A 15,165-nucleotide genomic window follows, 5' to 3' on the forward strand; every position below is an offset into this window, starting at 1 on the left:
TACGTGCGACTGCGCACCATCATGTGCCCAGTCACTCTGTTTTCAGACGGGTTTGCGAAACACACGGAGTGAAGATCTTCTGATTATTGATTATCCGTCTATAAAAACAAAGGCCATGCCCAGGCAGAAAATGTTTCGACGGAATGCCTACACATAACTTCACAGGTTCGAGACTTTCTCGAAGCAATCATTCGCCCTGGCGCACTATATACTCCCGCCCTTCTACCCTCGACCATCTCAGATTGTTAACCAGCATCAGCATTCAAAATGCCAGTGTCTAATCATATTCATAAGTCCTCAGGGCACAGCCCCGGGCTCAAGGCTGGCCAGCTCTGCCTCGAGTTCGGACGGCGGATCTACCATCCATTCGGCTTCAAAAGGGGGTACAACTTTGTCCTCTTCGCCATCCTCGTCGGGGCCCTCATGGGGTTTGTCCTCGCACGGCTCCAATACTTGAACATTGACGGTATCTTCTTGAAGGTATCCTGCCCTGGTGCCTGTTCCAAACGAGCCCTTCACGCGAACTCCCAATTGAGACTAACGTCGAATGACGTACAGAAAACCATCCCCGGAGATGCGATCCACTATCAATCAGGCTACAAGCGAGTCGGAATCATCTTGCACCTCGCCTGCATCCTTCCTGCAGGATTCTTGGTCTGCTTCCAGTTCGCGCCAGTGATCAGGCACAAATTCCTGATGTTCCACCGAGTGAACGGCTACGCCATCATTCTTTTGTTGCTGACGGGTAATGCGGGCGCCTTTATGGTCATCCCCATCGCAGGAGGGGGGTCACCGGCCACTCAAGCAGGCCTTGGCCTCCTGGGAACGATGACCACGGTCTCCGTGGTGCTGGCATACATCAATATCAAACGCCTGCAGATCGACCAACACCGCGCATGGATGATCCGCACTTGGGTGTACGCGGGCAGCGTCATCTCGGTGCGTCTGGTGCAGATGGCCGCGAACACTTTCATCGCACAACACCAACAGGGCCACTGGTACGACGTGCAGACCTGTGAGAATATCTGGAAGCAATACACCCTGTACGGCGCGCCTGCCGGAGCGGGAAACCCCGCGCCATACTTGTATCCCGCATGTACCGCGCCGAACTCGAGTGAACCTGTAATCATCAAAGCTAATGTCCACGGCTTCGGTCCTGAATTCGTCACAGCCTCGTTCCACTTGACGTTCGGCATGTCGGTGTGGCTTTGCCTTGCGATCCATGCCATCGGGGTGGAGACATACTTGAAGCTGACGCCAGCGGAGAGTGAGAGGTTGAGGCTCGTCAGTTACGAGAGGCAGCTTGAGGCCGGATTCAAACATCCCGGACGTGCGGGCTTGACTGTGGACAGGATTGGGGATGCTGTGGCTTGGGAGCCAATCGGTCGAACAACCCAAGCCTGCCAGAGCTCGAGCGAGTCGAAGGGAGTGGTAGCACGTGTCGACGAGTGAAAAGGCCTATTGTCCCTGACGTTTGGCATCGCTCACTCCAGCTGCATTTTCCTACGCCGCGGAAAGATCTTAAAAACGAGCGCAAGCCACCCCCCCCCCCCAGACTGCCTCTCATGGGTGAGATCTCAGTAACGCAGAGAGTGGGTTGTTACAAGACGGCCGTGTTGTGCGAAGAGTGTCAGGATTTGCCATTGCGAACAATGTTTATTCTGCTGGCTCTGACCCCAGCATCCCACTGAGAGGTATATAGAGCTTATTTACAGTCCAATGATGAGTGTAGTACAGAAGATATGAAATCTTCTCGTCTTCTGCGCGTCATGTTTGGTAAGGATCCAAGGCATAAGATTAAAGGGTAGCTGACGGGTTAGAAAAGCAGGGTACTAGAACATGGCAATGACAACGAGGACTTTATAAGACCTTGGCAAGGTTGTACTACTACAGGTCAAGGATTTGATTCATTTTCTTCACGTCTCGCGCGATTGACAGGCCAGGCGGATTGGACGATCGATATCTCGCGTGGTCCCTGTGCGGGTCTGGGTCTCCCACTGCTTGGGGCCACAGACGACAAGCCCTTTCCTTGATGAGTAAAGTCACATCGCTGTCTTGTTCCCGTGCGACAGCATGTGGCTGTTGCGGTTACTATTTCCTCTGAAGTATTTCCTTTCTCTTCTTCTCGCGGCAAATAATGCATTGTCGGGCTTTTCCCTTTGTGACAGCGAGATGGTGTCAAGGGACCTATCTACAATGACGGTGTCCACCCACCCACCCCAAAACATATCGAGATCCAGTCTTGGGTCGAGTGGCACCAGGAAAGAATCCTCTCTTCAATTGCTCATGCGGAATTTGTGGTGGAAGGAACTAGGAAACTTTCGAATCAACGGCATTTCTCGGAAGGTCATGCATGCCACGCAGAATACTTGGTTAGATACGGCAATGGTCATCGGCCACAATATTAAACAGCAATTACGCTGGCAAATCTGGTTGGCAAATGTCCTTGTAAGACGGCCTCATCTTCAGTCAGCTTCCGGCGACAGTCTTTGATTAAGGGGCTACACGTCGACTGCCCGCAAGAGCAGCTTCAGCCGATATGAGCTCTACGACGGCACACAAGGCCATGTCTGATAGCGCGGTTCTTGGACATCGTGCAGCCAGTCAAGCCAGGCATGACGCACGTTTCCTCGTCTATGTCATTCTGCTGCTCGTGACGCCGCTGCCCTACACTTTGTGGACCCGTCTCCGGATATTGGTTCAAGACCAGAGACCACCTGAGATACTGCCTCGTCTTGAGGCGGCTATGGCCGGGCCACAGGCAGGGGCAAGGAGTTATGCGAATCTGAGATTGCATACCTAGCAATGAGCTCTTTCTATCGCTTGACCATAATGCACATATTGACAAGTACAGCAAAGCAATGCCCGAAAACTTGAGCCTTGGATCCACTCAACAGTCTGGGACGCTGACTGGGATATGAAGCGGCACGCTCGTGGCCAATCCGCTCAGACTCGTCTCCTTGAACTCGTTCCTCATTCCCCTGGCAGTCAGGCGCATGGCCCGGATGGCATCATCTAGTCTCACCTTTTGTGTGCCGGTTTCGCTGCTAAGAGCAAGGTTGGCGCTCGAAATTGCCTTGATAGCACCCAGAGCATTTCGCTCTATACAGGGTGCCTGGACAAGACCACCAATGGGATCACACGTGAGACCCAGGTTGTGCTCGATTCCAATCTCAGCAGCCTGTTCGATGGCCTCTGGACTGGCACCCATGCACGCTGCAAAGGCGCCTGCGGCCATTGAACAGGCGACCCCTACTTCTGCCATGCACCCACCCTCAGCCGCGGAGATGGTCGCGCCCCGCTTGTATAGCATGCCTATGGCGGCGGCTGTGAGCAAGAAGGTCGGCACGTCGCGTTCTGGATCGTCGCTGATGAATTCAATTGTGTATTTGAGTACGGCAGGGATGATGCCAGCAGCGCCGTTCGTAGGAGCCGTGACGATTCGTCCCCCAGCCGCGTTAGTCTCGTTGACCGCAATGGCGTAAACGGTCAAATAATCCATGGCGGGGAAAGTGGTGCGCCGCGAGGGAGGAGGCGGGATGGGATGATCGAGGGCACCATGGACGCGGGGAGCCCGTCGCAGGCCGATGCGGTTTTGTGCCGGAGTCACCACTGTGGCTGTCGGGTGGGTTAAGGATACATTGGTCGTCTTTGAAGAAGGAGATCCCGCGCGTTCGACATCTTGAGTTCCTTGTGTGTGTGAAGGATAGAGACCTCTTGTGAGCCGCCTGTACAATGCAGGGGCTCGTCGATGCAGCTTTAGCGAGCCTGGTAGGGTTGAGTCGAGCGGAGCCTGGACACCTTCGAGGATGCTTTCGTCCATGACTCGCCAGATCCGGAGGAGCTTCCGATATATTTCTTCCTCGGAATACCCGTGGCTCTTTTCGTTCTCAAACACCAATTGTGCAATAGTCAGGTTGTGCTTGTGACATAGATGCAACAAGCTGGCAGCATCGCGGAAAGGGTAGCGAGGCTGATGAGGGGTTGTAGTGCGGTCGCATTCGGTGTCGATGTCTGTGGGACCGGTCGACACGGGCGACAGAGCGCTTTGAGCGGACTCCAAACCAATCTCAGGCACACCGCCGCCGTCAAGGAGTTTGACCTCGGGCCCGGTTTTCCGATCTCCAGCGGCATCTGCTCGGCGGATCTCCTTGTAAAACATGTTCTCGGTTAGATCAGCTGGATGATGTCCTGAATCTTGAGCCACCAGATTGTGGGATTCTTCTGAAGAGCTATTTGGCGGGTCCTGGTCCTCTGCATTGGAAGCCGCATTGTTGGAAAGGGCGCCGTTGACGACAAATCCACCACCAACACTAAAGAAATCGTTGGTCGCCAACATGTCGCCTTCGGCGTCGAATACCATAAGACGCATACCATTGCTGTGTAGGGGCAACTTCCTTCCCCATTCCCAGATGAAGTCTCGTTCGTAATCAAAGGCAACCTCTTTGCCCTTGTGGCCCGGAAGCCCATGGCCCAGAATGAGCTTCTTGCTTGACTTAATCTCAACAAACCGCTTCGGCACGTACGTAGTGTCAACCGTCTCAACGTCAGCACTCTCCAGGCCGAGAAGGAGGGCCGACGGGGTCATATGCCCTTCACCAGTCAGGGCCAAACTGCCGTAGATGGAAACGCGAATTTTGTTGACCCGGTGCAGTAGATTGGCTTCCACGAGATCCGCTACGAAGATGTTGCCAGCACGCATGGGTCCGACGGTATGAGAAGACGAGGGGCCAATGCCGATAGAGAAGAGATCAAACGTGGAGATGACCGCGTGTTCGTAGTCCGCTTCACTGTACGTGCCAGCATCTTCATCATCGGTATATGGCTTCTGTGGTGTTGTGCTGAATTGGCGGAAAGCTCGCGTCCCGAATATGACTGGAGGTTTGGTGGACGGACGCTGACTGCCCCCAGCTGTTACAGCGCGCCCATATCTTGCGCTGATCAGCTGTCCGCGCAAGCCCAAGGCCGAAGGCCCAACGGCTCGCAGCAGAATAAACCTCTGCCAGCCTGTGCGCTTCATTGCCGCAAAAGATTGCAGGAAAAGAAACGACGCTGGCGATGGCTGGGGAAAAGGCAAGAAGGGAAAGTAGCCTTATGGACGATAATAATAGTTTTCGAGGCTCTCGGGGTTTATCCTACACCGGGATTGGCATTGTGGACTATCAACAGGGATGTTGGGGTGAAGGTCCCTAGTTGGAGGGTGAAAGCATCTTTCTGCCCACCTGGCGTCTACACTGTACAGTATTTTTACGGCGAACTCTCCACACGCAAGCTGTACATGATAAATCTCCACCGCGGCAACCAAGAGGCTCCCCACCATCTGCTCCAACAGGAAGCCATCTCATTCGAGACCACCACCACCGGCCTTCCCACCAGACATCAAATCACATATCGGAAATCAGGCAGTTGCCGGTCCCTCTTGCCCGACAGATCTTCTCTCAGTGCCTGATGCACGCTCAGTCTCTGTCTCTGTCCGTAACGCTTGTTCCGTCGTGCGTTTTCCCAGAGGTAAAACATAAGCAGACAAGCAAGAAACCAGGGGCCAAAGGCTAACCCCGAAAGCGATGCCCTGAGGCCGGTCTAAATCAAAAGACGAAGATGTCAATGACCCGAGTCTTGTAGGGCGAAATGTATGTCCGGAGATGGGATGGGCTTACTGGATATCTAGGAGCCTGTCTAGACTTGAAGAATTGTGGGCCCGCGATGTTGCCAACGCAGTAGGCGACAAACAAGGTGGCGCTCGTAACGGACCGCTTGGTGGAACTGCCGACGTTGGAACTAATCAAACTCAAAGAAAGGGGAACGTTGGCCGCGAAGACGCTTGCCAGACACAACCCGGCCATTCGTATACCATGATCATGCCCACCATGGAGGTGAGAGTATTAATTATCATGAGCATCAGCCGGGCTGATGGAAGGAGAGTGGCCAAGCTCGAAGTCAAGAGGAGGAAAACGAGCTGCGACACCCCGATGGGCGTCTGAATGAGAAGGGATTTAAGGCCTGAAAAGCCGAATCCTTTGATGACAAGTGCTCCAAACTGAACGGCCGTCAGCATTCTCCGGTCAAGGGACCGCGACCCATACGCACAATGCCAGAGCTGAACGCCACTGGATAGGGTCAAGGCGCATGAAAGGGGCGGAAAGGATGGGGGAAGACAGGAGAACAAGGCAGGATGGGAACTTACGCTGGTCAATCCACCGTTGGCCAGATTGACCGAGACAGTACAGAGAATCAGGGGCCAGAGCTGCGGATTGGTCAGGGCGTCGGTGACCTGGTTCGGAACGAAGTTGTCGTTGTCCAGGAGGCCGGTCTTATTCTCGATCGTGCGCCTCAGAGCAATGTGCTGCTGCTTTTCGTCCATGAACACGGCTTTATCCGGCGAATCCGGGAGAAACAGGTATAGAACGAAGGCATAAGCCGAAGTAATACTACCGAGGATGAGGAAGAGTAGACGCCAGTCCGCAAGAAATGACGTGTGGATCTGACCGATGCCATATGCGACCAGGCCACCAAAAATATTTGCGAGCGAATTTCCTGCAAACCAAGCACCTTGTCTTGTTAAAAAATTCTCGTCAGTCCCTTCGACGGGGAGGATTCTTTACTAGCGACCAAATGGAACGAAATCGCAGCTCCAGAGACCGGGAGAAGGATGCGGAGTTGACGGCGCTTACCGCAGAGGTTGTTCTTTGCGGGTTTAAAACATGCTTGTGATCAAGGCAAATCCGGGGGCAATGGCAGCTTCGCCCACACCAGGGTGCAACGAGTTGGAGTTCCAGCGCAAAGATTCTTGACCACAAAGGGACATGCGTACCGGTTTTCGATCGAGAACCACGTTTGGCCGATCCAGTGCTCCCCGTCATTGCTGTCGTTGGGCGGCAATTCTGGAGAGCGGTCAATCTGGGATGGAAGACAATGATGAAGAGAAGCAAGCTGAGTGGCTGACTCGGATATATATTGCTTAGGCGGAGAAGGACGATTCTCATTTATCGCTTCATGAATGGTTGAGTTGCCGAGGCCGGGGGCGGGTGGGATGTAAGCACGTCCCCATTAGAGATAACCACGACATTTCCTGCCGAGTGCATGAGGCAGAACGGCCAGGAGCTCTCTGATGCTTCCCACCTGTCAGGTTGAGTTTATGCCCATATAAAGGGAGCCATCGATACCACTGAAAGATGGGCGAAGACCGGCTATTTCATCACGAAAGTGACCAACAGTCGAGCCAAACTTCTGCGTTTGGGGGAGGCATTTCCGAACATGATAGCTCCATACAGCGCTGAGCCCTTCTCGACACAAGACCTGCACAAGAAACATCTCAGAATACGTCGGCAAAAATAAAGAGCACCTGGATGACATCTGCAAGAAGGTCTGTCACTCCCTTTCGGGTCCACCAAAGTTGTCTGCTGCTGATGATCTCATGTCCCGATTCATAATGATCCCGAGTTGAACTATCGCGAGTCCCACACGCATGACAATATCTGCGATTTGTTGGAAAGGTTCGGGTACCATCTCAAGCGACACACTTACGTCCTCGAAACTTCCTTGGAGGTGGAAACAGGGCATGGAGGGTGCCTAGTCATGTTCAACGCGGAATACGATGCTCTTCCGGGCATCGGATATGCCTGCGGACATAACCTGTTCACCACGAGTTCCATCGCAGCATTCATTGCAACAGCTGAGGCACTCCGGAATAGTGGGCGGGAAGGGCGAGTTCGCCTGCTGGGAACACCAGCCGAAGATGGTGGTGGCGGGAAAGTGCGTCTCATCCGAGCAGGCGTATACGAAGGGGTCGATGCTTGCTTGATGGCCCACCCTGTTGGCTGTCGAACATGGATGGTGTCGCTGCCGGCAAGTCGCTTGCGCGTCGACAAGTTAAGGTCACGTTTAACGGTCAGAACGCTCATGCCGGACTTATTCCCTGAAATGGGAAGAATGCGCTCGACGCCGTCGTCGCATCGTACGTCAACATCTCGTTGCTACGGCAGCAACTCGCTCCCACCCTCCCTGTCCATGGAGTCATTCGACAAGGAGGAGCAGAGCCCAATATTATTCCCGACTCGGCCAGCCTCGAGTATTTTCTGCGGGGATCAACTTTCGCCGAGGTCGAGCAACCTTCGGAGAAAGTGAAAGCCTGCTTCGAGGCTGGGGCACTGGCAACTGGATGTCAGGTTGATTGTGCTTGGCCACTGTAAGTGTATCATTTCTTGCGAACGAGGCATGATATTGATCCGAGTGGCAGGGACAATGACCACAAAAGCATGAGCGTGCCCTTGACTGCGCGGAGCGCATGGCAGCAACGGCCTATGATCTGCTTACCCAGTCCGAGCTTATGGAAGAGGTCTGGAAGAAGTTCAGAGAACAAATGAAGCCAAAGTTGAAGCTGTAATCGACCCAAAATAAAATGAGGCCGAAAACTTGCCCAAAGACTTGCAATGCCTGTCTCGGCTCTGTAGAACTTCTAGATGATAGGTAGTCAGTCAGCGCATTCTGTCCAGACGAGGTGCAATAAACTTGAGAGTATTGCACGACAGCCACTTGTATCGACAGAGAAAAGTAGTTTCAGCGCTGAAAGACAAGGACTTTCTATCTTTCCTCCCGCTGCACACAAGACGAGATGTGTTGAGCGGTAGAGGGTTGAGAGACGTGGTTCTTTATAACGCACGCCAAAAGCAGCAAACCGCCAAGCCCCTGACCATACCTGAAGAGGGAGGTCCAAGGGAGGATCACCTAAACCCAGGCTGGTGAGGCAGATTTCTGCCATTGGAACTCGATATTTTAGGTATAGATAGAGTGTGAGGCCCCCTAGGCCCCCATCGTCCGGTTTTTGACAGGGCAGACTAGGAGATCCGGATTCATGCCAAAGTCGAATAAATCCCAAGGATAGGTGTTTGGCGACAACCCCTCCTACACACAGCTCCTGAGCCCATGCCCTGGTCTGAGTTCGCCAATACTCTCGGCTTGGTCACGGGACATGTCGAACAGAGCAAATCAGGCAGGCAGGAAGGTCTTGACTTGCTAGAACCACAAGGACAACAGCAACAACAACACTCAAGAGACTCCCCCGCAAAATGGTCTACGCGGGCCCGTCGCGCGGATGCAGCACCTGCAAGAAGCGTCGGATCAAATGCGACCTGAGCCGACCATTTTGCCAAAACTGCTCGAAGAGGCGACTGCCTTGTCCCGGCGTCCCAGATCCACCCGGCATCCAGTTCAGAGACGAGACCGAGACGGTGATACAGCTGTTCCAAGGAGGAGCAGGAGCCAACGACAAGGAAGGCTCAGGAACCGCCGCCGCCGAGGACTATGAATATCCTAATGCCGTGGTCCCCAATCTCGGCGAGGATGAGAACTTTGTCTCGCTGTGTTTCTTCTTCCACAACTACATGATGAGCGGCAGGGGCGTGCAGTCTTCGCGCGGGTTGTTCGAGCATTTGATCCCGTACTATCAGCCAACTGATCCGGACTCTCTTATATCAGTCGCCACTGCTTCTCTCACGGCTACCATGCTCTCGATGTGGCGCGGCCGGGCACCCGATTCGATCTTGTCGAGAAGGTACTACGGACGTGCTATCGATCTCTTGAAGGACACGCTCAAAACTCCCCACGGATGCCAGGCCGACACGACGTTGATCGCCATCATCGCTCTGCAGTTCCGGGAGGCGCTGATCGCCCATCGCAAGATGGCCAAAGTCGACGGGAGCCACCAAAGAGGCGCATATGCTGTCGTCAGCTACAGAAAGAGCAAGGGTTTCTGCGACATGGCTTCCAAGCGCCTACTGCAAGAGGTGCGCAGCACCATGGTGTCTGAGGCAATTCGGACGCGCCAACCAGTCCAAATCGACCCGGCCGTGTGGGAAGACGACGGACCCATGCCGTACAATCCGGCCAGCGATCTCGACCAGATCGCCATCGACCTTGCCAACCTGCAGGCCTTGTTTGAACAATACAAAACGACATTGCAGATCGCGTTTGCAAAGGGCCAGAGAGTGTTGACGGCAAAGGATCTCAGCACAATAGCGTCGTTCAGGAGGACAGCAGCTGCCATTGACCAGCGCCTCCAGATCTGGGCCAGCGCGCAGTACTTGTTCTACTCGCCCTTCCGATTGACGGCAGATGAGATCCCGGAATCGGTCAGAAAGGCCGGGCTATACGGCGACTTTTGCAACGTCTATCCGACCGTCCAGATCGCGGGCGTGTGGCACGCGTACAACAGCTACCGGCTGCTCCTTGTCAAGATGATGCTGTGCGCCGACCAGACCGTCCGCGACACGCCGAGGGAAGACGACGTGCTGCTGTCGGAGTCCGAGGCGTGGAGAAAGGCCGCCGAGGAGACGCTCCAGCACGGCGTCGACGAGATCTGCGCCGCCGTCCCGTTCCATCTCGGCAACCGCACCGACCCAGGCTCCATCCACGAGCTCTCCAACACGGCCGACATCGAGTATCCGTGGCCGTCGCCGAGCAGAGACCCTTACTCGAATCCATGCAGTCCAGGCAGGGAGTACGCGCGAGAACACAACGTCATCCCGCTGAGCGGCGACGAGCGCAAGCGTCAGAACCTCTGCATGGGCGGCTACAACATCCTTGGCCCCATGGCCTTTGTGCTGGGCCTGGCGGGGGAGCCTCTCGATCTGACCGGCGTGCAGCAGCGTGATCCGCCGCCCCCTATACTTGCATCGTTGCTTCGCCAGGACCAGATCCCCTGGCTTGCTGGACAAATGAGGAGGGCTCTGAAACTCCATCGCATAAGGAGAGAACAACACCCGAGAGGAGGAGGAGGAGGCGGAGGAAGCAAAGCCAACCACGGACCCCCAAACAACCGCACTCCTCCTCTCGCAGAGAGCTCGAAACCAGCAGCCGCGGAGAAGGACGATGCCGGCAGCGGCGATGTCGCCCTGGATGTGGTGCGGGTGAAAAAATCAATGAAATATTCCTTTGGCGTCTGATCCTTGTACCTTCTGTGGCCATTGTAGATCGCAGGGGAGTTGACTGGCTATCCTTCCAGCAGTCTAATTGACTTACCGGCGGCAGGGTGGATTATATATATAATAGTGAAAAGAGCTGAGAGCTGAGAGCTGAGCACCGGGGGCTGAGACACATTCTCAAATTTGCTGCAAAGGCGTATTTATTTCGGTTACCATCATCTACCCCTATGCAAGCAAGGCGGGCTGGAACCAAATTAAAGGCGGCGTTCGAACCCAACCCATGAACCTTTCTCACCCCCAGAACTTCTCTCGAGCTCTTTCTTATTTTGCAATAGTTGTCGTCGAGGCCTCGACCGGACCAATGCTTACCACTTTCTCCTCTTCCGCCTCCACACTTGCTTCAATGCCTGCAAGTCCAACGCGGCCCTCTGGCCGCGACCGCTGCCGCCGTGTGCAAAGCGTGCGCACGCCCCAGAGACAAAAGCTCGCGCAGATGTAGCTGACACCGCAGAATATCTGGGTGAAGAGGTACGGACGGGCGTGCTCTGGGCGGCGAAGATAGAGCGCGATGACTTCGGAGACTTTTCGGTCGGCGGAAGGAGGGCGCGTGTTAGTACACATGTGCATGTGTCCGTACGAGTGTTGTCTGGACTGGAAAGGGGAAGGGACAGAGGAAGGGGGAAAAAAAAAGGGAAAGACATACATGTAGTCGGCAGGACGGTTGATAGCCATGAAAGTGAGAGGAGCGAGGGGAGCCATTTTAGCCCTGCAACCTCGACGCAGAGGGGGCCGATCGTCTAGGCAGTCAGTCAGTTAGTCACACAGGCAATCGATCAATAGGTTCACCCAGAGCAAGTTCGGATTCAGCGGGTAGGAAGAGGCAAGCTGGGCGTACCATCCAAAACACTCCTAGGATTGCACCGCTCAGGATTCCAAAAAACACCGTGACTCCGAATGAAGAGGCGGGGATCCAAATAACCAAGCACGAAAGACCGCAGATGAAAGTGAGACTTGTCGCAACTCCGAACCGACCGAAGCGGTCACTCGCGACGCCGATGAAAGGCCGCCCCAGCGCAGTCCCCATGTTTAGAAATGCAGTCACCTGTGTCGCCTGTTGTCTGGACAGGCCAATGGAGAGCGAGAAGTCTGAGAGCGAGTACAGCAAAGCGATATACCCCAACATGCTGAGAAAAGCCCAAAGGAGGAGCAACAGGACGTCGGGGCGCGACATCAGGTCGAGGTCAAACGGGTGTTGTTTAGGGCGAATGATGCTGTTGCGATCGCGGATGAAGACCGCAGCAACGAGATTGGCCAATAGCGCAGTAATCCCAGTGATCCTCAGTGCCCATCCAATCCCGAGACCTTCGATCATGGTCCCGATGGCGAACGAAAAGATCAAACCACCAATCCCCGAACCTGCCGCACTGATGCCGTTGGCAAGACTCCTTCTCCTCGCAAACCACTGGGAGAGAACTGCAATGCTGGGCACGTAGACGAAGCCAACACCTAGCCCGACCAGGGCACCCTGGGAGAGGTAGAGATGCCAGATCCGGGTTGCGAAAGATGCCGCAATAAAGCCTCCTCCAAACATGACTGCGCCCGCCAGCATGGGCAGTCTGATGCCGAAGGAGCGAGCTAAGCTCGTGATCAAGGGGGCTGCCAGCATAGCAATGCCGAAGTTGAAGCTGCCGATGAAGGCGTAGTCCAGGGGTCGAGACCCGGGAAAAGCATCCACGGTCAGATAATACGACAAGAAGACGCCATAAGACTGTTTCTTGTTAACGAGCTTTGCCGAATGACTGGAGGATTCCCCAGGAAGACAACCGTATGGCAATGTACGAGACGGGAAGTTGTGACTTACCGCTACAGCGCCCCAGGTAAAACAGTTGACCGCAAAACAACAGGCCAGACACACCCAGCCGTAGCCACCGTCTGGAGGTGGTGTCAGATCATTCTGACTCTGAGTTTCGGGTACTTCTCTTGACTGAGAGGCCTCAGTCCCTGATTGTTTGGACATCTAGGCCACGGCAGAGACTTGGTCCTTGGTCAGCGGCATTAGCGGATAGCATGATACTGAGATTGATCGACTCCCATGCAGCAGTTGTCAGTCAAGAGAGGACGACAAAAACATTCGAGTACTTTCGGGCTTCCCACATGGGCGAGACCAGCAGGACAGGTCTACACGTCTTCTGACGAGCCTCACACTGACGGGATTCGGTTGACTGCTTGGTAGAAACCGAGACTTCCATGAGTGAGTGACCATGGTAATGATTTCTTTTTCAAAAGGCGGAAAAGTGCGACTTCCCCCAGTCCAGCCGATCATTAGGCCGGGATCCCCAAGATGCCGCTTTTCCGTGGGAGTTTCTAAGAAGCCCATGCCCTATCACAGCTGCATGATGACACACCGAGACAGCTCCCGGAACCCGCAGCGAAAACTAAGCATCTTTCAGGTAGTGTCAGGGCTCCTTCTGCCCATACACAAAATATAGCTTTGAATAGCCATGGAATTTCCGATCCAGAAGCTCCTTTCTCACGCCGGCCAGCAACACCTGGATCTGAGGCGGACTCCACCCTAAGACTCTCGTGAACAAGGCAAATGAATACGCGTCGAGAGCTTCCAGCATCAAGATCTGTTGATAGCTTCCCAGCTCCTTCAATTTTGGATTCGTTGGCCACGGCGAGAAGGGCACCTGCATAGAGTGGGTGAGGTGCAGTTAGTCCATGGTCCCTCGTCTCGCGCTCCTTCGAAGATGCGAAGGGGAGCACGAACCTTTTTGATCACTTCCTTGACATTTACAAATCCTGCCTCCGTCAGCCAGTCCTTATAGTGTTGTGCAACGCCCATGGGCTTTCCGAATATACGACTCGCCTCCACCAGATGTTCACGCCATTGGAGCAGATTTGGTGCTCGTTCGATTGTCTCGTCGTCACAGAAGACCCCCACGGTGGCATCGGCCGCTTCCAGCCAGCCACCGGGGGTCAAGTTTTCCCATGCCTGCCGAAATAGTCTTCTGTGGTCCTTGACCGATCCTTCTATGTTTCGAGCGTGAATGAAGTCGAACGGAGTTGTGTATCTCCAGTCGAGTTCGAAGTCGTCAACCTCGAACCGGCAATTTGGGGGTACCCTCAACCGCGATCTTTTAGCGGGTGTTACGTGACAATGCATGTCCCATCTGTGGTCTTACCATGTGGGTTGGATCGGGCTCAGGTCAATTCCTAGGTGCGAGTTAGCTCTCCTTGTCCTGTCGACATTGCTCGTCAAATTTCAACCCACCAGTGACAATTGCTTGAGGCATTTTGCTGGGTTGCGAGGTTAAATCTTGAGAGTCCATGTCTTAGTTATGGTAGCCATACTCTGCCATGTCAATTGCCCATACACCGGTCCCCGTCCCGAGATCCAAGATACTCGACACCCCCTCCGGGATAGGAGCACAGTAGAGCTCTCCACCGAGTACCAGGCTGAAAATGTGATGGTGCTGATGGTGAATCAGCAGGGATATTCGAGTGTTAGAGTAGTTCGGCATACGATATCAAGACGCTCTTGTTCTCTTTCGTCGTTGGGCTTTGGTGAGAAGGACAAGTCAGGACGATTCGTCCCAGGAGACGAGGCATGCACGGTCTCACGATTACATATTCTCCTTCCCGGTATGCGTGGTATCGGCGTCCATTCTGGCAGCAGCAAATATCAGTTCTGTTTGGCTTCCGCCTCTGGTTGCCACAAACGCCCTGACCTCGTATCTAAGCGTTGAATCAGCACCTTCTCGACCCCTAAAACAGAGAAACCATGAGTATCTATCTTACTTGTAATTCAGGACTGTCGAAGTTATCGAAGCCGTGGAGCTTTGGCCACCTCTTGCCGGGGCAGGCAAATTCCTATTAGCGAATAATTTTGGATGCAACAGTGATAGCGACGACAGGCGGGATTGGTAGCTTACAAGCTTGCAAGATCGTCGTCGTCGCCGCCCAGGGCGCTATCGTGCTAGTTGATCTTCAGCGTGAATGGGGTGAGATTAAATCGGGGCTCTGACTGACTTCAGCAACAAGAGCTGCTTGTATTTGATCCGATTGTGGGTTCTCATCGTGCAAGGGTTGGGAGGCTTCTGGGGCCGACATGTTCCGTTTAGCGGCGACAAGGCAGCTCGCGGGGAATTTAGGTTGCTAGGGAGCGACGGCGATGACGATGCTTGTCGTCGCCTTAAATTGGACGAGAGTGAACATGATGATGGTAGTAGAGTGGGACTGATGT

At 54.2% G+C, this 15,165-nt stretch overlaps 7 protein-coding genes across 7 annotated transcripts; 3 read left to right on the forward strand and 4 right to left on the reverse strand.

Annotated features, from left to right (window-relative positions):
• Positions 1-267: 267 nt before the first annotated feature.
• On the forward strand, positions 268-1,452 carry Z519_10083 (uncharacterized protein; the record flags this gene model as incomplete). Its single annotated transcript, XM_016767801.1, has 1 exon — positions 268-1,452. The coding sequence occupies one exon, from the start codon at positions 268-270 to the stop codon at positions 1,450-1,452; it is 1,185 nt and encodes a 394-aa protein (XP_016615899.1).
• A 1,438-nt stretch (positions 1,453-2,890) lies between these two features.
• Positions 2,891-5,020, reverse strand: Z519_10084 (L-serine ammonia-lyase; the record flags this gene model as incomplete). Its single annotated transcript, XM_016767802.1, has 1 exon — positions 2,891-5,020. The coding sequence occupies one exon, from the start codon at positions 5,018-5,020 to the stop codon at positions 2,891-2,893; it is 2,130 nt and encodes a 709-aa protein (XP_016615900.1).
• A 768-nt stretch (positions 5,021-5,788) lies between these two features.
• Positions 5,789-6,361, reverse strand: Z519_10085 (uncharacterized protein; the record flags this gene model as incomplete). The annotated part of the gene is made up of 2 exons (XM_016767803.1): positions 5,789-6,037; positions 6,185-6,361. 2 exons carry the CDS (start codon positions 6,359-6,361, stop codon positions 5,789-5,791), a joined length of 426 nt encoding a protein of 141 aa, XP_016615901.1.
• A 1,214-nt stretch (positions 6,362-7,575) lies between these two features.
• On the forward strand, positions 7,576-8,189 carry Z519_10086 (uncharacterized protein; the record flags this gene model as incomplete). The annotated part of the gene is made up of 2 exons (XM_016767804.1): positions 7,576-7,752; positions 7,929-8,189. 2 exons carry the CDS (start codon positions 7,576-7,578, stop codon positions 8,187-8,189), a joined length of 438 nt encoding a protein of 145 aa, XP_016615902.1.
• Positions 8,190-9,065: 876 nt separating this feature from the next.
• On the forward strand, positions 9,066-10,940 carry Z519_10087 (uncharacterized protein; the record flags this gene model as incomplete). Its single annotated transcript, XM_016767805.1, has 1 exon — positions 9,066-10,940. The coding sequence occupies one exon, from the start codon at positions 9,066-9,068 to the stop codon at positions 10,938-10,940; it is 1,875 nt and encodes a 624-aa protein (XP_016615903.1).
• A 300-nt stretch (positions 10,941-11,240) lies between these two features.
• On the reverse strand, positions 11,241-12,936 carry Z519_10088 (uncharacterized protein; the record flags this gene model as incomplete). Its single annotated transcript, XM_016767806.1, has 4 exons — positions 11,241-11,500; positions 11,623-11,716; positions 11,815-12,687; positions 12,781-12,936. 4 exons carry the CDS (start codon positions 12,934-12,936, stop codon positions 11,241-11,243), a joined length of 1,383 nt encoding a protein of 460 aa, XP_016615904.1.
• A 439-nt stretch (positions 12,937-13,375) lies between these two features.
• On the reverse strand, positions 13,376-15,032 carry Z519_10089 (uncharacterized protein; the record flags this gene model as incomplete). The annotated part of the gene is made up of 10 exons (XM_016767807.1): positions 13,376-13,609; positions 13,690-14,044; positions 14,105-14,135; positions 14,194-14,219; positions 14,274-14,395; positions 14,446-14,467; positions 14,550-14,657; positions 14,721-14,792; positions 14,855-14,898; positions 14,952-15,032. The coding sequence occupies 10 exons, from the start codon at positions 15,030-15,032 to the stop codon at positions 13,376-13,378; spliced, it is 1,095 nt and encodes a 364-aa protein (XP_016615905.1).
• Between the last annotated feature and the right edge of the window lie 133 nt (positions 15,033-15,165).

Source organism: Cladophialophora bantiana (assembly GCF_000835475.1).
Source record: "Cladophialophora bantiana CBS 173.52 unplaced genomic scaffold supercont1.17, whole genome shotgun sequence".
NCBI classification, from domain to species: Eukaryota; Fungi; Ascomycota; class Eurotiomycetes; order Chaetothyriales; family Herpotrichiellaceae; genus Cladophialophora; species Cladophialophora bantiana.